General features: G+C 36.3%; 1 protein-coding gene across 8 annotated transcripts in view; it reads left to right on the forward strand.

The window, feature by feature from the left end:
* The window catches only part of PTPRF (protein tyrosine phosphatase receptor type F), a 542,470-nt gene that overhangs the window by 410,494 nt on the left and 111,091 nt on the right, over nt 1-20,885 (forward strand). For all 8 annotated transcript variants that reach the window (XM_087929754.1, XM_026706994.2, XM_087929753.1 and 5 more), the window contains one exon: nt 13,458-13,646. In XM_087929754.1, coding sequence (XP_087785880.1) covers nt 13,458-13,646 — 189 coding nt within the window. The remainder of the gene's footprint in view (nt 1-13,457; nt 13,647-20,885) is intronic.

Here is a 20,885-nt window from a genome sequence, read left to right on the forward strand (position 1 = left end):
ACATTTGATTAATTCGATTATGTACCATCAAGTTGCTGTTGACTCTTAGCAACCATATAGGTAAATTTTTTTCCCATGATAATCTGACCCTAACCTGATCCTTCATTCTACCAATGGTATTAGAAGGTAGTTCTCGGCTAATGAGCAATCTCTGTAGCTAAATGACTCCATTGTAAAGCAAGATCTCATAACTTAGCAACAGCATTTCCAGCAGCCCTAGTTATCACCACTGAGCAAGGATCTCTTTTAACTGTGACTTCTGACTTCCTGCCAGCTTCATGACTTTGCTTATGGAAAGCCAGCAGGAGCATCAAAAATCGCAATCACCTGACTGCAGAGAAACTGCAATGGCCAGAAATATGATGACCCACCATAAATAGTATTTGTTCAGTGCTGTCATAACTTTGAATGGTTGCTGACAAATAGTCATAACCCAAGAACTATCTGTCTTTGTTGTCAGTTCTACAGCTGATTGTTTTATCTGCTTTGATTAGTTTGGTGATTTTTTGTTTCATTTTATGTCCCAGTTTTTCAGCGCATTCTTTAACTTTTATTACTGCAACTTGCAGATCCCTTCCAAGAATACATACTAAATTTTAAACCTAGGGGCCATTTTCTTAATGAATGATGCTTCAGAAGTCTCTCCAACAACAAAGGAACCATGTAGCTATCTGGGAATTAATTTGAGAAGGGTCCAGTGCTTTGCTGATGCAAATAATGTTATAATTTGGTGAATATAAATGTGTAAGAATTATATTAATATTTTTCTTTTCTTCCATAAATAATAAACATTTGCAAATTTTGCATTTTTACAAAAATGAAATATTTGCAGGTTTATGTAGCTATTTATTTATTTTGTTTGTTTTCAATTTTGTGGCTGCTCATCTAAGTCAATGACTCTTGGCGACGTACAATTCAAAAAATATTATAATTAAAACACTAAAAACCTTTTAACACAATAAAAACATTCAAACTAAATATCCATGGCAGCCAAGAAACTCAGCCAGTTAGCAATACAGCCAGGAAACGGGGCTCTGAACACATTCATCACTTCAGAAATAGGTACTTGGCTAATCTACTGTATTTAGTTTATATTGATGCAAACACAGAAAAGGGAATATAAATATTCTGATCCCAAGGCTATGATGTGATTTCCTGCTAGCTGTGCTTTTATCTTATTTTTTTTAAAAAAAAATAAGGCTTTTTTTTAATAAAGCTCTGTCAGGCTTATAATAGTAGTTTTTCCAGAAACTAAATTGCAACTTAGTCAAAATTTTACAGCTCATTATGACGATTGAATAGCTCATACATGGTAAGTAAACACAATCCTGATTTATTTAAGAAAGCCTTAGTCCAAACAAGGATTTAAAAGTTAGTGGATTCAGAAAAGGAGCTGTTAACCCATAAAGAGCCAGATGAGTTTTAAGCTAGTATGTGTATCCTGTTAGCTCCTCCTCTTTCTAATCCTTTACCGTTCATTTCTTGTAGCTGAATATTTTCTTGTTTCACAAATAGAACTTTTTTGATTGATAAACCTCTGGAGAATATATCTGACGGATATTTCAGCAGAAGCTATTCCTGTTCTGTGAATTGGTTTTTAACAGCCAAGAAAGAAAAGCAGAAAAGCAAGGATCACAGCAAGACTTAAGACAGGATTACAGGCTACACTGGGTTTGCCACTAGATTGTCAAGTTCTGGAGTTGAGGGGTGGTTCTGCAGAATGTCAAATGTTTCTTTATGAAGGGATATCTCCAGGGACTGAAACAAGATTTTGATCTACCTTTTTTTTTTTTGCTCAAATAGCCAGCTGAAATATTGGATACATCAATAAATATTCTGAATAGTTCTCAGTTTCTTACTTTATGCAGACTACTATATGATTGATTGATTGATTTGTGAGTACTTTGGAAATTGCAATATAAGCCAAACATGATAATATGTCACTTTTAGGCAGCATGACACTCAGTGGTGGGATTCAAAAAAATTGCTACCATTTTTGTGGGTGTGGATTGGTGGATGTGGCAGGGGAAGGATACTGTAAAATCCCCAGTCAGAGATGGTATTTGCCAGTTCTCTGAACTTATCAAAATTTCCGCTCCAGAACTGGTCAGAATCTGCTGAATACCACCTTTGTATATACACTCAACCATTCCTCATGGCATCCATGAAACCACAAATGAATTTTAAAAAATAAATAAAAATATTCAAAATCACACCAAGCACCACAAGTTCAGGACTTTCCACTTGAAATCTTGAAAGAAAAAGAATTATTTTAAGGAGTTACCAGTAAATGTTTGATTGGGAAGTGTGACATTAACATTTCTTCCATCAGTGTTCCTAGTTTTACTAAATATACTCTACCACGGTACATAAATTCATCTATTTATTCTGTTTTTTGCTCTTTATGTAGAATTTGTATTTATTCATTTTGTCTCCTCTATCAAACCACTTCATTTGGATATATCCCAAGCTTCTTGGTCCCTTTGTTTTGAGTCAGTGTATATAATACATAAATGAGTTCTCTATCAGAGCCACCAACATACTAACTTTTCAATTGAAATGTTCTTATAATATGGATAGGATCGCATATAGCAGAAAGAAAGCATAGATGTATTATAATGTGAATTATCTTGGATAATTCATCTAGCAAATTGGTTCTTGGGCGCTCCAAAGAATAAGGTTGCTAAGTCTTTTTATTGGTACCTTTTCCCTCTTATTTTTTTTTTAAAGTCAGATAGGCTTAGATATTTGAGCTAAGGATTGTGCATGTCTTTGTGAACACTTTGCTTATGTTCTGCTATTGTCTGTTGTTTGTATTTTGCTGTTTGTTTATGTTCTGCTATTGTCTGTTGTTTCATATCCCTAGAGAATAGCCTCTTAAAAGCATTCCATTCGAAATGGAGCATTCTGAAAGTGCACTTTCAATATATCTCTTCAAAGTACCACACCACAGTCTGCTGGCAGGGCTGTTATAAACTACTACCTATTTGTGTTGTTTTCTGTTGCTAACAGTAACCTGAATCTTTCTTTATCATACATGGCAAATGGCTTTTGAAGCCCTTCCTTTGTGTGCCTGGCACATAGTTTCTTTTGGGATATGCAGGTCTTCACTTGTTCCACCATAGTTATTAGATCACTCTCCAGAAATTGTTCAATTTATTTCCTTTTTTGGAAATATGTTTTTAAGAATGAGTTTTGTAAATGCCCACATACATAGAGATAGGTAACTGTCTCTAAATGACTTTAACATAAACAACAGCCTTTTTTTCTGGCTGTTGAATTGCTGTTCCACTCTTGATCATATGGCCTTAATTGAACTCCAGCATCATGTTACTAGACAAAAGGTTTATTTGTTTGTTGGTGTATTCAGCTTCTATAGCTGCCCATCTCAATCCAATTTACTCTGGGTGACAAACAATATCACAGAAATTAAAACCATAAAAACACAAAAACAGTTACAAATATATATTCAGAAAGCAGAATCACTGACTTTTGTTATGTGTTGCAATTTCCAGAAATGCAAATGTTTCATTAAAAATGCTGCTTCTTACCCAAAATCTGACAGTGACTTCTAAAATGCAATATGTTTTCATTGAAATGTTGAAAGTGGCATGGAATGAATGATAAACATTACAAAACAGATTATGAATCAATTTTCCTATGAAGATACGTTGAATTCAGAAGCTAAATGGCAATCAGAATTACAGAGTTAGAAGGGACCTTGGAGGTCTTCTAGTCCAACCCCCTGATCAAGCAGGAAACTCTACACCATTTCAGACAAATGGTTGTCCAGTCTCTTCTTAAAAGCCTCCAGTGTTGGAGTACCCACAACTTTGAGAGGCAAGTTGTTCCACTGATTAATTGTAGAATGGTACAACTTGCTACAGCCAACTCGCCATGGCCAACTCGCCATGGGACAATTTAACAATTCTATTTAATTATTTAAAATAAATAAAAAATATTTTAATTTTTGAAATTCACATTTCATTCTGCCACTCCTTTTGCATCCTTTCTTTAATTATTCTAATGTACTATTATTTCTTTGATATTAGTGTAACTCTTGTCCCGCAGTGAGTTGTCCTGCAGCGAGTTGGCTGTGGTGAATTGTCCCGCAGTGATGGTGAATTGATTGTAGTGAATGGGCCATGGTGAACTATCATAAACCTGATTAACTGTTCTAGCGGTCAGGAAATTTCTCCTTAGTTCTAAGTTGCTTCTCTCCTTGATTAGTTTTCATTCATTGCTTCTTCTCCTATCTTCAGCGGCTTTTGTGGAAACCCCTCAGTTATTGGTACAATGCTATTACATCACCCCTAGAACTTACAAACAGATAACAGATAATCAGAGTTGGAAGGGACCTTGTAGGTCATCTAGTCCAACCCCCTGCCCAAGCAGGAGACCCTATACCATCTCTGACAGATGGGAGTCCAGTGTCTTCTTGAAAGTCTCAAGTGCTGGTGCTCTCACAACTTTTGGGGGCAAGCTGTTCCATTGGTTGATTGTTCTCACTGTCAGAAAGTTTCTCCTTATTTCCAGGTTAAATCTCTCCTTGTTCAGTTTCCATCCATTATTCCTTGTCTGGCCTTACAGGTGCTTTAGAAAATAGCTTGACCCCTTCCTCCCTGTGGCAGCCCCTTAGATATTGGAAGATGCTATCATGTCTTCCCTGGTCCTTTTCTTCACTAGACTAGCCATGACCAGTTCCTGTAACTGTTCTTCATATGTTTTAGTCTCCAGTCCCCTAATCATCTTGGTTGCTCTTCTCTGTGCTTTTTCTAGAGTCTCAACATCTTTTTTATAGTGTGGTGATCAAAACTGGATGCAGTACTGTAAGTGTGGTCTTACTAAGGCTTTATGGAGTGGTATTAGTACCTCACTTGATCTTGATTGTATCCCTCTGTTGATGTAACTTAGGATTGCATTAGCTTTTTTGGCTGCTGCTGCACACTGCTGGCTCATATTTAGCTGGTTTTCCACTAAGACTCCAAGATCCCTCTCGCAGTTAGTGCTGTTGAGCCTGGTTTCACCCAGTCTATATGTGTACTTTGGTTTTGCTTGCCTAAGTGAAGGACCTTACTTTTCTCTACATTGAATTTCATTTTGTTAAATATGGCCCAGTGTTCTAGTCTGTCAAGATTCATCTGGATCTTGAGCCTATCTTCTTGGGTGTTAGCTATTCCTGCCAGCTTAGTATCATCTGCAGATTTGGTAAGTTCCACTTCTATTTCCCCATCTAATGAAACTTTTTAATGAAACTTCTTTTCATTAAACTAGACATACCCAATTCCTGCAGCTGTTCTTCGTATGTTTTAGCTTCCACTCCCCTGAGCGTCTTTGTTGCTCTTACCTGTTCTCTTTCTAGAGTGCAGTGTTCCTGAAAGGGGAAAAAGACAACTAAAAGAATATTTCAATAAGATGGTAGTGACAATAATGATAAAAACAAAATTGAACCACATTTCTTGAACTTAGCTAAAACACAGCAATAGAAGACATTAACGGGAGAATGAAACTGAAAGAACATTATAGATTTAATTCCTAAAGTCTGACAAATATGTATTAAATTAATATAAAAAGCTCTCAAGCCTTGGTATCAACTGTAACTCAAGAAGAGGTAATTTGATGATAAACTATGCAGTAATAACAAAAGCTGCTGAGACATCCAGAAAAATCAGTAGAATCATACTTTTTCTGTGTCTGTTTAGTCATAGATCAGACACCAGAACAACTGAAGTCATTTCTGTTCTGAACTGAAACATAAATCCTGACTTAGATTGATCTGGAAAATCCTTGGAACTGAGATATCAATATTTATTTAGTGAAAAAAAAAAAACAAATTTGTTATTTAATTTTAGTGATTAATCATGCCTCAGGAGTATTCTAATTATAGCTTCTAAACCTGGAGGGATGGTTCTCTCTCTTGAGGAAAATGCTATCCAGACCTTACTAGAAATTCTCAACATGTTTTCCCCAGTTATACAGGTAGTAAGATTTTTCTCTCTCCAAATATATGTTCTGTGTCCAGCAGCTCAAGCTAATGTTATTGCAGTGATATAGTATCAAGTGTGTATGTGTTTATGAGTTATGGTATAGTTTGCCATACAATAAATAAATATGTATTTCTAGGAGATAAAGTTGAAACTTGTAAAGCAGGGGTTTCTAACCCCCAGGCCACAGACTGGTCCCAGTCCATGGCTTATTAGGAACTAGACCATTCAAGTGGCGGGCAAGCAAGCAAAGCTTCATCTGTGCCTGCACAGGATCTAGATTGCGTATGAAACCATTCCTTCCCCCCACCCCGCCGGACTGTGGAAAAAATATCTTCCACAAAACTCATCCCTGGTGCCAGAAAAGTTGGGGGCCACTGTTGTACAGGATTCCTAAGTTAATGAGATCTTTGGAATGCTAGCAGCCAACTTAGTTCAACCTTTGGGATGAGTCAGAAGGCTCTGCATATTCTTGGCATTACAGATAGTCCTCGACTTACAACAGTTCATTTAGTGACCGTTCAAAGTTACAACAGCACTGAAAAAAGTGACTTATGGCCATTTTTCCAGTTATGACTTTTGAAGCGTCCCCATGGCCATGGGATCAAAATATGCCATATTTACGATCGTTTCTGTGTCCCAAGGATGTGTGCAACCTTTTGCAACCTTCTGACAAGCAAAGTGAATGGGAAAGCCAGATTCACTTAACAACTGGATGGCTAACTTATCAAGCTGCAGTGATTCACTTAACAATGGAGCCAAGAAAGGTAAAAAAAATGGGGCAAAACTCACTTCACAAATGTCTCACTTAACAACAGAACTTTTGGGATCAATTGTGGTCGTAAGTCGAGGACTATCTATATTTGCCAGAAATTATTTGCCCTGAAAAGATTTCTCTTTTGTATAGTCCATGATTCTGTCATTGTCTGTGACTACAAGTCTGTGGCTGTGGCTGTCTCTCTGTCTGTCTGTGCCTGTATATTTTCTGGTTTTGATCTATCATCAAATGGGGTTTAAGAAGCCTCTGATCTTACCAATGTGATAACATTTTATTTCAAGATTCAGCACATTGATATAATAATGTATAGTTTATATTGCATACATTTTGTTAGAATAATATCCATGATAGTGTTTGTTATATGAATGTTAATTCAGAAATCTTGAGACAGCATGTCTGTGCCATTGCCAGACAAGACAGTCCTTTACTATGATACAGCATGGTTCTTCTTGTGTTTTTGTATTCTTATGGGATCGATATGATACAGTATTGAATTACCCAAGAACTTTAAAGTATACAGAGGGTGCCTGAGGGAATATCTTGACAGTTGTGTGCCGGGCAAAAAGAAGCCGGGCAGTTCTCCCCACCTCCTCTGCATGGAATGAAAAGGGAAGAAGTGCAGTTGTCAAGTGCCTGTTGTTCTGTTGTCAAAAGGCTGGAGTGTGTGACAGAAAAAAAAAAAGATAGCAATCCTATCTGTGGCCTTCACCGTTCTGTTTCTTAAGATCCATATTATTTTTTCCTCATCTGCCATTTAACTTTCATTCTTTGTCATTCGTGGGTCCTAGTCCTGGATCTGATAATGAGCAGAATATACTGCACAACTTTATGGGGTGAGCTGGATTAAGACCAGTATGTCTTTTATGCTGTTTCAAACACCATGTACCTAGCAGTTCATGACACAACCCCCCCACAAAAGCATGCAAATATGAATAGATAAATAGGTAGCACTTTGGTGGGAAGGTAACAGTCTACTGTGCACCTTGGTATATAGTCTTTCTGATCACATGACCATGGAAGTGTCTTCAGACAACGTTGGCTCCCTCAGCTAAGAAATGGAGATGACCACCTGCCCTCTAGAGTCAGATATGACTGGACAGAGGAAACCATTATTTTTACCTTTATAATTTTTATTTCTTTGAATATTCTTAATTGTTTATACTTATTCTTTTAAGCAACAATCTTTCTACTTTTAGGTCTATTAGCTACCATATTAATTTCCTTTGTATTTTCCTTATAATATACTTTAAACTTTCTCTCAGAGTCTGTAATACCAGAGTAATGGTATAGAATTGTCATCCATCAAAAATATTTCATGCTTTTTCATCCTGTATATCTATGTATAGGTCCAAAAATACTGTAAAACATTTTATTTGGGAAAGTAAAAACAAAATAAAAGATTAATATTTAGAATAAGTTTTTTTCAGTGCTATTAGTTGTGAATGATAAAAAAGAATTAGATCCCTCTAGGTTTAGGATCCGCCAGCAGGTGCATGTACTTGAAATTTTGAGAAATGTAGACAGATTTCAAAAAATCCTGCTTGGGATGCTTAATATATCTAAAACAGCTGATATGGGAACAAACTCAATTATAAAAAATTGATTTAGCACATGTTACCTTCTGCCACCGTCTTTACCTTTGTTGTTTTGTTTTGTTTTACAACAAATAGGTACCATTCCAAATAAACTGGGCTTTAGCCACCATAATGTTTATTATCTTTAAAAATATCTGAGGCCCATGTGGGTTCAGAAATGATCTTGGAAAGAAATATGATGCTGGAGGCTGACACCTTCGTTTGAGCAGGCCAGGTTCTTGGTTTTTAAAAAAATTGCAATGATTTCTTAAAATGTAAACAAGTCACAGGACAAAGCCTACACTATACTAAGGGAGATGTCTTTTGGCAAATATATGCCTCTGGAGCCATGTCAGAGACCCAACTCTTGCCTTGCCTTCCTCATTTCAGGAAACCTAAAAAGATATCTTAGGAGTTATTTATTTCTATTTATTTCAGGAACCTAGTCTAAACAAGAGGACTACTTACAAAAAGTTGTAAAGAATGTCAGAAGACAAAATGAAATACTTTCTCCCCTTTTATATGGGAGTAGTGCTAAATTGTTTACTGTTTTAGCAAATAGAAGCGCTTCCATTACATCTGTGCTTTTGTCATAATAAGATAACTACAGAGATCATTATTATTACTTTTGATACTATAGCTGATAAGGACGAGCTCAGTATGATGGGTCTCACTGCATTTTTACTTTCTTTATTAACATACTACTGTGAAATATTTTCATGAACAAAAATATTCTAAAATTAATCAAACATTTAAAAGATTTATTTTGCATTTGAATAGAACTGAACTGAATACTTTATTGAATACTGTATTTGGCCGCATGTGGTTAGACACACAAGGAATTTGTCTCTGGTACTGAAGCATTCAATATACATGCAAAGTCACAGAGTAATAATAATACCAATAAAAGATGGAAATAAAGCAGATAAGAAGAAGGGTAAATAATAATACCACAGTCCTACTACATGGGTAAGTATATATAGACATTAGGCAACACTGTGGGAATTAGATTTTCAGCAGAGTAATAGCACAAGGGAGAAAAAACTGTTCCTGTATCTAATTGTTTTGGCATATAATGCCCTACAGCACTGTCCTGAAACAGTTTATGTCTAGGATGTGAGGATATGTTCTCAGACTTCCTTCAGACCTGCGCAACAGACAGGTCTTTTGTGGAAGGCAGGCAGGTTGCAAATGATCTTTCTGCAGTCTTAACTATTCATTGGAATCTGTACCTGTCCTGTTTGCTTGCTGTCCCAAACCGGAGAGTTATAGAAGTACAAATAACAGACTCAGTAATTCCTCTGTAAAAGTGTATCAACAGCTCCTAGGGCAGTTTGAACTTCCTGAAGTGATGCAGGAAAAACATTTTTGTTGTGTGTTTTTAATGATAGGTCTAACGTCAAGTGTCCAGTCTTGGGAGATTATAGAACCCAAAACCTTGAAGGAAACTACTGCTGATACTGTACTGTCAAATATAGTAAGAGGGGATAGGAAAGGAGAGGTTCTTCTAATATCTACTATCATCTCTACAGTTTTAAGCATGTTTAAGCTCCAGATTGTTGGACTGCAACACATCGCCAATTGTTCAACCTCCCATCTACACAGTATATGGTGACTTATCACCATCTCAAATGAGGCCAATTTGACTATTGAATCATCTGCAAACTTCAGACTTTTTTTCCTAGAGGTGTGGATGCCATGGTTAAGATTGTTTAATTGCAGTGATAAACTGGATAAGGGCTAATAAGCTGAATAAGAATTCTGAGAAGGTGGAAATACTATGGATGAATAGTTCCTAGGTCTAGGTTGTTGAAAAATTGGCTATTCTAAATGAAGTTGCGCTCCCTATCAAGGCACATATTCTCAATTTGAGGTGCTCTTTATCCATCAAGGACCCAACTGACCTACTACTAGCTTTTTGCTTTTTATGCCTACTACTAACTGAGGCCATTACATCAACTGTTCTTTTTTTATAGACAGGAATAACTTGAGTATAGCAATAACACTTAGACTTATATACCGCTTCATAGTGCTTTACAGCCTTCTCTAAGCAGTTTACAGAGCATATTGCCCCCAACAATCTCGATCCTCATTTTACCGAACTTGGAAGAATGGCTGAGATAATCTTGAGCCAGTGAGAATCGAACTGCTCGCAGTTGGCAGAGTTAACCTGCAGTACTGCATTCTAACCAGTGCACCACCATTGCTCTAGTAGTAATGGCACAGTGTATGGAACTCCATATGAGGCTTCTCTTAGGACTGATATGGTTTGCCATATGTTACTGCTAAAGCACCAATTGCTTGAATGCAGACAACTAGAGTACTGACTGGGATACTATACCACATAGATTAAATTTGTGCTGGAAGGTCTGCAGTGGTTGACTGCCTGCCATTGAAAATTGATTTTAATGTGCAAGTCCTAAATTACAGTTCCCCAAATTTTTCAGCTTCGCAGACCAGCAGGGAGGAGAGGGGGTGAGTAGGAGTGCTTCTATGTGAGTCACGGGCAGGTGCACCCTCAGTTCCATTTCACGAGCAACAGCCACACAAGCATGCTGCTCACACAAATTGAATGCACATGCACTGGTTCTAATTGGCTCACAACCCAGTAATGGGCCGTGGCCTGGGGAGTTGGAGATCTCTGTTCTAAATTACCCAGGACAAGGTAGCCTGACTCTACTTATATCAGTGTCCCAGGGATCTGTGATTTTCAGAAGATATCTGCTGTGTCTTAGAGACTTCAGTTTTACGGTGACAATCGCGTCTGTCCTCTGGAAAGGCTTTTCTTCTGTTTATTCCAGGCCCTGTACTTAATTTGACTTTCTTGCAATTCTAACTGTACCAGTTCATATACTGGATTGTTTTCATAACATTTTTATTGAATTTGTAAACTACTTTGTGGGTTTTTCACTGAAGCACACTATGCAAATACTTCAAATAAATAAGCACATATAAATAATGGATACCTATATTGTGTTTTTTTAAAATTAACAATTATGTAGATACAAAAAGAAACATGAATTGCTTAGAATATTATCTCACAAAAACTGAGAAACAATATAGAAGGTTTAGGGATTACATTTGATCACTTGGAGTGTTTGTCCTTAACTGACTACTTTGTATTGCCAGCAGCAAGGTAAATCAGGCTCAGTTGGCTAGTTTGAAGAGAATTTTTGTTCCTCTTTGTATTTTGCCTTGCAAGCTAAGCTGTGTCTTGTGATACTTTTGTATATCCCTGCTTTTGTTAAAATTTGAGGCGTGTGTGTTGTGGTTAAATCAGTGCTGCTGCTTCTTGTCAATGAATGCTAGCTCTGGTGTCTTTCCAGTTAAGCTGTGTGTACCTTTTGTTTTTGAAAATAAAGAGAAAGCAATTTAAAGAAAGGGAAAAAAAAACCTTTCATTTTCAATGGTACCTTTTATACAAAGATACTTTTTTGTTTGGTGGTAAAGAAGAGATTTCTTGGGAGGGTGGACTGGGTGATTCAAAATGGCTCAAGCTCTTACTAAATTCCAATCTCTCTCTCTCTCTCTCTCTCTCTCTCTCTCTCCCCTCCCTCTCCCTCCCTCCCTCCCTCCCTTCCTTCCTTCCTTTTGGTATTTTTTCTAAATGTAGCTCTTCACCCAGACTCCTTAACTTCTGAACACCAAAGACAGATTGCAACCCATTTATGTTGTCTTATGCTATAAAATCTAAAATTGAAATGGGGACACTGTGTCTGGATTTTTGATAGATATGATGAGAAAGTATTTCGTGTTAATATTTGAATAGTTCAATTTGGTCCTGCAAATTCATTTAGAGATTTAGAAAATACAAGAAAGACAAGGCGAAGTACCAAAATTTTGACTAACTGAAAATATGAAGATTATGTATATGCACATTAGACATGGAAGATTGATGCAAATGAAGTATACTCAGCCAGTCTTGATCTCTATAATGTGGAATTTTTAAATTTAGGATCCTAAGATCCTTGTTTCAGGTATGGTGTTGGGACTCGAGAGAAGTAAATACTGGTAATCCAACATTTTCAATTGCAGATGGTACTAGAAAAGTCAAAGTTACCTAAAAGTAGTGGCTGAGCATTTTGTATATCTCTATATAAGCACATTTTTTCTTTATTCAATTAATCAGTTACACAAATGAATATCTGATTATTTTAGAAAACCTCAAAAAGAGCGCTGTATTCAAAGGTTGCAATAATCTAAGGCTTTTGCTATTTGTCTTTATTCAAATTAGCATATCATGCTAAAGGTAAAAAGGAAAGCTTTCTCTTATTTTGCTTAAGTATTTTCAAAGAAAGTTTTTGAGGTTCTAGTGTTTTAAAAAGCCCTTATGTTCTGGCTCTTTTCCCATATATTTGCCCATCTTGATTGTAATTCATATTTAGAAGACAATAGTTCTCTTGCCTTGGAAATGTGAGTTGATTTTGGCATTTGTTATCAAAAGCTGCTCTAGAGCACTTGGGGACTTTTTCTAAGAGAATCCTCATAATAATAACGTAGTTACGTTTATCTCTAAGAATTTAATGCAGCCACCATCAACAGAATTATTTCTTTCTCTATTCTAGATTTTTTTAAAAAAATGAGGCTCACCAAGGCAAGGAGATATATTACACATTTTCAGCATGCCTCAGGTATCTTCAATTGTCAGGAAGAGGTTTTGGCAATTTCCTAGTGTGCATCCTAGAAAAATAGGTTTGGAAGGGAAACTAAGAGGATATCCAAATATAACTCAATGCACACTTCAGAATTCTCTACGCCAACCAAGAGCCTTGCAGTTTGTTAATATTCATTTGCTCTTTGGCTTTTTAAATAATCAACCTTTGCTGGAACATACAACATCATTCAGAAGAGTTCAGTACAAGATACATGCTTGTTTTATCTGTGCATATTGCATAAAAGTTCACCCAGAAACATACACAGAACAGTTGAATTGCTTTATTCTGTATTAATAACCTATTTACTGTTCAGAATCCTAAGTAGAGGAAATGTCTTCTGCCAATTAACCAGACATAGTTATGTCAAAGTCTTGATTATCTAGTGCTTTGAGTATGGGAAGCTTGCCTCCAGTTTTCCCATTACTGACTTTTAATGGGATTGTTTGTTTGTTTGTTTTTCTTTCAGAGAATCAACTTCCTCCAGGCTTTCCAACTATAGATATGGGCCCCCAGCTCAAGGTAGTAGAGAAGGCCCGCACAGCTACAATGCTTTGTGCTGCCAGCGGCAACCCTGACCCCGAAATCTCCTGGTACAAAGATTTCCTTCCGGTGGACACAGCTGCTAGCAATGGCAGGATCAAACAGCTTCGTTCAGGTAAAAAGTTTTTCATATCCTGAACCTCTGTTATAATATGTGTCTCTCCGATTCCATTATTGGATTCTGCTTTCAGGAAGGAACATACATTACTAGCAGATCCACTTAAAAATACAGGTTGAAAAAAAAAACAGTTGCTCGGTTAGTCCATGGACAGAGACAATTAAGAACATCTTGTCAGTTTTGAAATATTTATTGTAATTCTGAAATGTGTTTTGGATTCAGAGACTAAGCTTTGACATTGAAATTTGCAGTTTTAAATTCTGAACAACCATGTCCACTGGCTATAAAATCTTATCCTTAGCATTGAACATCTTTTTCAGCTGAAAGACGTTGTGAGATTCTGCAAGAATGAGTTGTCAATCACACAGCATCTTAAAATCATGCTATGTATATTATTAATATTTTAAATATTTTAGTCTGATTGTTCTAAAAGGAATTAAACATTTCAAGGATGCTATTATCTTCTGCTGAAGCTCTGTCCACTAGTAATAAAAAGCTATATCAGTGATGTTAGGGAGGGAGAGAAGCAAAGGGAGGGTTGCTGCAGTTGTAAGTGGAGTTTCTGCTTCAATCAAGAAATCATGTTACCCATAACCAGTGTGATCAATACCTATATCCTAAAATATATCCCACGGTTACAGGTTTATATTTAGCCTCTTTCTAACAACTGTCAGACTCTGAGACCTTTCCATATAAAACAGTGAGCAATAATTACACTGATATATTTACATTTTATGTAATTTCACAGTGACCTTTACCTTCTTCTCAAGATGTGTGTGGTGAAAGGAAATAACACCCTCATTAATTTAATTTGAAAGGTGCTACACAAGCAGCATTAGGAAAGCATGCCATTGGATACTTATTTTCCATGCTTTTAAATATATTTCTGTATCTGGAATTGCAAATGAGTAGGGCAGCACTTGAGTACATGGTAGGCTCTCAGTAACATTCATTTCACGTAATTCCATTGCTGGTAAGCAAGCTTAAGAGGAAGACTTGAGTTTAAAAACAAAGCACGTTTAACATTGCCATCATGTCCTAAATTTGGATTGGTCTTTTTTTCCTTCCATATTTCAAGCATATTTCCAGAGAATTTCATTTGGTATTCACACACTATTCTAATTTTCTCCAGTTATTTAAAGGAGACATTAGCAGATTTAAGAGAATTTATTCAACTATAAGTTAAATCAATATTTACATATAAGCCTAATAAATACTACACATTCAAAGGAGAGTTTGAGGTCATTGTTTGTAAGGACAGGGAGGAATTCAGATAAGCAAAAGTAGTATATTCATGGAGACCATAAGTGGAAGCTAATTGAAATTTAAGATTTTAAAAAAATTAATTTCAAGACAAATGTGGGTTAAGTTTCACTCAAAGTCCATCAGGAAGAAAAAGAGTTCTAAGTCTGAAACTTGTAATATAGGCAGAAATTTTGTACCTGCTTAACTACTAAAGACTCTGGTTTCTTCAGACACAATAAGAAAATAAGTTTCTTCTTCCGGTTTGCAGAACCAATAGGATTTTCGCTATGGAGTAACATTTTCTAAGTATCAAGGAAACACTCCGGAGTGTGCCTAGACATCCCTTTTTCTTGTGTGTGGATAGGCCTTGAAAGCATACATATTATATCCATGTTATCTTTCTTATCCTCACTCACAGATTCACACATATACACAAACACACACATGGGATTACTGTGAAGAAAAGATGTTTCATCACACAGGATTATAAGAAGCACAGCATATCAGGTTTAGACTCAATATTGACCCCTCTTCATCAGATCTCATCAAGTTCATTAGTAACAACAGGAAAACATATCCTAGTGGTCTAGGACTATTGATGCATAAAGTTTATTTACTAGGCGCATAGGTCATTAGAGTCATTGATATCATAATTCCGAGCAGTATATGTATCTGAGATTTGTAATGTAAAATAAATATCAGAACATCTCAGTGCATAGAATATCATCATGAACAGCAGGAACATTAAAACCCTATTTGGAACTAAAGATGGTATCTTCCTGGAATTATATCATTTCCAAAGTTGCACCATCTTGTTCCTCCTCATCCAGAATCTAACATCCTCCAGGATCTGGACAATAGTTGGAGAGCATTTTCTGTTCAGTCTTGATTAACATGTAGATTTGAGTGTCACCTATGTCAAAAAAGGATTTTGCTTTATATGCGTTCAGAGTGTACCTCCAGCAAAATAGTAATGGTGGGATACAGATAAACAAATTAATAACTTGATAGGTGGACCAAAATGCCATATCCAGCCTGAACATCTGGCTGTCTGTGGAATGGATCATAATGATATCCGAAAACAAGTGGAGCACCACTTAAATACCATTGACGTTGATAAATTCACCATCAATTAATTGCAAAGGGAAGCTTTGCTCAGAAGAGCTTACATCCTACAACAACACTGATACCATCAAATATCAATATTAACTGGTCCCAGGTCCTTGGGAAGGAGTCAGTAAGTTGATAAAAATGCCAATCCAGTCTGAGCATCTGGTTGACTCTGCAAAAAAAAAATCATAACAGCAGAATAGAAGAGAAGAGAAAGAACTGAAAAAGGTAACAAAATATAAAGACCTGCAAATAGAAATAGAAAAACTGGCAAAAGAAAGCAAAGATTAAACCAACAGTAATAGGTGCCATGAATGCAATCCCAAAACAACTAGAGCACCACTTAAATGCCATCAGCATTGACAAATCCACCATCAGTCAGTTGCAGAAGGCAGCTTGACTCAGAACTGCTGACATCATGTGATGATGTCTTCCAATACCATCAAATATAAACATCTGCCTATCCCAGGTCCTTGGGAAGGACCTGATAGGTGAATAAAAATGTCAAATCCAGTCGAATTCTGGCTGACTGTGCAATGAACCATATAAAAATTCCAATCAATGCTGGTGTCCAGTACTCTTAGTAATAATTTTCTCACCATTAAATTAATGGTTAAATGATTCATCTATGGGGTAAAGTGGGCAGAGTTCTCTGGGATCCTGCATGTCATAGACTATCATTCTGCTGTCTATTGAATTATTTAGTCTAAAATGAGGTAATAAATACCATTTTAGTTAATAGCAATTATGTTCCACTTTAACAGACCTGTTCAGCTTCCCATAATCATATACAAAGATAACATACAAGTAGTCCTCAACTTGCAACTGTAATTGAGCCTAGAATTACAGTTGTAAGTCATTGCCATTGTAAGTCAAGGCATCACATGATCAGATCTGTTTTTTTCTTACTTATTTGTGTCATTCACATTAAGTAAATGCAGTAGTTGTTTCACAAACACCATGCGCGCTAAACCAATTTTCCCCAGTGGGTGTTTTTTTGTCAGCAACCAGAAGTAAATGCCAGAAATCAGGAAAAAAAAGTGACAGTGTGGTCATGTGACCACGAGATGTGCAAACAGCCATAAAGGTGAACCAGTTGCAAGCATCCAAAATGCGGTCACATAACCAGGAGAGGGTGCAGCTGTTCTAAATTCAAAAATAGGTCTCCTTGGGAGATTAATTGTAACTTTGAATGTTTGCTAAATGACTGGTCATAAATCAAGGGCTATCCGTATTCCACATCTGTGATTTAAATGGGAACATTACAATACTTTTAAAAGTACATTTATATTTTAAACATCATCTCAATAAGCTTTCAGTTTTCTTTCATCCATTTATTGCACTTACTCAAAGTACTCCTGGTTTGGACTGAAACCCCTCTACAGTTTTGTATGGACTACAGAGATCCAAACAGGACAATACTTAAAAAGAAGCCTACTTTCCAAAAGACGATAACTATATATTTTTAACACTTTATTTAGTAAGCTAAAACTAAATAAACAGGAATTAATTTATTGTGTGGGTCAGCCAGTAGAAAAGGTAGGAATGGCAGATTGCTATGACTTGTACATTCAGTTTGCATTTGATTATAGTTGTGTGATTAAATAGCTATTTGGGATGTTGATTTCAAAAAGTAGGTCAATTGTGGAAGGATTGCTGTATATGCATAGTTTCCCACTTTATTTCTTGATCTGCAAAGAAAGGGTAATAAAATAAGAAGAGGGATTTTAAAAGACTAGCAACAGTATTCCTCTGCTCCAAATTGATTGATGGTATTAAACTTCAGTGATTATAGTTGTATTTTTATTACATGCCTCTATCATTCAGTGTTGACACTACTGTTCATAAAATAATGTTTTGAAGCACAATAATATCATATTAAACATTTTAATACCAAGGACAAACTTGTGGTAATAACCATATCACAGTAATAATATTAATGAACCACCATAATACAGAAAACACAGTGAACTTGGCTAAAAAATGAATGTATCAGGCACGAACAATCAGACCCATAAATGTAGAGTTTAAACAAGCTACATTGTTCTCTGCCTGTACTACAGGAATCTCCCCAGCCTGGCAATTTTCACTTGGAAAAGGCTAGGTGAGATTCAAAGGCATTCGGTGGGAGTTAAAACTTACTCTCTTGTGTTTACATAATGAGTCCATGCTAATTCCCTGCATGAGCCCTCTTCCCTACTGGGATGTTGCTCTTGAATATCATGTCAAAATAAGAATAGATGCTGATCTGGAGACAAGACATGGGGTAATGCTGCAAATCAAAACCGTATAATTTATGATCTTATAGCTAAATTATAATTTAATAAACTGAGATATGAACAACTGTACATCAGCAATAGATAAGAATAAGCAGTATGTTTATATTAATATATTAAGTCACAGACACGTTTTATAAATCATAGTGGTGTGCCCTTGTAGTAAGCTAAAACTAAATAAACAGGAATTAATTTATTGTGTGGGTCAGCCAGTAGCCTCTAGTAGAGGAAGACAATTGATTAATAAATTTAAAAATGGCATATTTGAGAGGGCTGTAAAGCATTATAAAGCGGTACAAAAGTCTAAGTGCTATTGCTATTGCTATATCTTGCCTACTTTATATTTATAAATTTAGTTTTAGAATTTTATCCCATCATACATAATATTTATTTTGCCTTCTATTTTCCCCACAACAACAATCCCATCAGGTAGGTTCCTCTGAGGAAGAGTGATCAGCCCAATGTCATCCAGCTGGCTTTCATTAAAAGTCACACACCATCAGTCTGAAAGTAACTAGAATTGTAACAGCAAATGTTAATAGTCAAAAATTATAAATAACAGCATATCAAATAATAACACAGTATGATACTCACTATACAGTACTATACTCTGTTTTTAATGGACAAAATTAAATTTATAGACAAAGCCATCATGGCCAGCAAGGCAAGCCATATTGAAGCTTTGTGAGAGATTAACATTCCCTGTTCTAGAACAAACTTTGCCTACATCTCAGAAGAGAAAAATTGCAAACCAGTTTTTATCTTAAAATTGTAGATTAAATGCTGTTTGAGAAAAATTGGTCATATTAATACAGGGCAAAAAAAACAACAGCAGCCCCAACCCAGAATTAGTTCAAAAAGTATAAACTAAACAGTGAACTCATATACTATATTGTCGCAAAATCTCTTTTAAAGATGGTATCCCATTAGAAATAACTTGATGGCTTGGTAGATTCTTTGGAATAGAGTATTGTTGAGTTAACACATGGATTATACAAAGTTTGAAGGCTGTGTATTTAAATGGCTTCATTCCATAACAGCATGGAAAAGAAATCCTGGATTATGAGTTGTTCTGGGTAATATTTTTAATAGAGCAGTGAGTACATAATGTGTATCTGTGAGTTGCATTCATTTTGCTAAGCAGCAAATTGGACGATTTGAAGATGAATGTTTTCTTGTCATCCTCATAATAATAAGTCAGAACTGGTATGATTATTATTGTGGGCAGCGCCATTGTTCTCTGTGCTGCACAAGATGTTTAGCTTTAGATCCACTATAAATGTGAAATATAATTTGTGGAGTTGCTTTGGAGGTGACTAATACATTGCTTAAACAAATACATATTGCTAATTTATTAGGGCAGTAAAATAAATACTAAGCACTTATGAAAATCAGGCCAGAAGTGGAATGTTATTTTAATAAGATCCAAGAAAGTATGTTTATTGTATCAGATAATTGATCCATTCAGTGTTCAGTGTTCCCTACCATAACCCACACCACAGTTCAAACTGGATAGTGATAAATTGGAGCAAGTTCCAAGAAAGGCTATCAAGACAATGAAGGGTCAAGAAAGCAAGACCTATAAATAATACCTAAAGAACCTGAATATGACTAGCTTACAAAAATATGATTGAAGGAAAGTATGATAGTAATCTTCAGATATCTGAAGGATTGTCTCACAGAAGGAATGGAGTTATTCTTCAGGACACCAGAGAGAAGGAGCAAACCCAATGAATAAACTATAGGTACATCCAGGCTAGATATCAGGAAGAATTCTTTGACTGTATACAAGCTATCAACCAGAATGCTACCAAAGGTCTGAGTTCTCCTTCACTTGAAACAAGAGGCCATTTGTCAGAGAGTTTTCAGTAGATCCTGCATTGAGCAAAGGGCTAGACCAGGAGTCTCCAATTCCCAGGCCACAGTCCATTACTGGGCTGTGGTCCATTTGAAACCAGGTCACACAAGTGGTGGGTGAGCACAGCGCAAGCTCCACTTATGCAAGTGGCGAACACTCATGCTCATGTGCAAAGCTCTATTTGTGTGAGCGGTGGGCGTTCACACTCAGATGCAGAGTGGTGGGCAGGCGCATTCACGCATACACCTTCTACTCACATGGAACCATCCCCTCCACACACAAACACACACACACACTAGGCCACCATATCACAAAGGTTGGGGACCACTGGGTTAGACTAGGCAACTTCTAAAATTTGTTTCAACTCTATGGTTGCTAAGAAAATACCCTGATTTTTGGTTTGGTGACTTGTGGTTCAGATACCTACATGGCAACCCTGACAGTTAACAAAAACCCAGAGACTTATGTACAAATAAGAACATATTTTTAAATTGCTTAACAGTTGCAAGAAAAATCTAAAATTCTTCAGACCTGAAGAAAAATGAACCAACTGCACTTTAGGAAATCCATTTTGAGTGTGTATGGGATTCTTCATTTTATGTAGACTATTAATTCCAGACTTTTCAATGGCTATGTGAGTGCATTCCAAGATCAGCATCACACCCAAGTGAGGGCAACTTAAAACAAGCGTCGTTTCACTGACTGGGAGACTGATTGCTGTGCTCTGTTGTGGAAAGTCTTGATGTC

This window comes from Pseudonaja textilis, chromosome 3 (assembly GCF_049901715.1).
Source record: "Pseudonaja textilis isolate UNSWEBS1 chromosome 3, rPseTex1.2, whole genome shotgun sequence".
Taxonomy (NCBI): domain Eukaryota; kingdom Metazoa; phylum Chordata; class Lepidosauria; order Squamata; family Elapidae; genus Pseudonaja; species Pseudonaja textilis.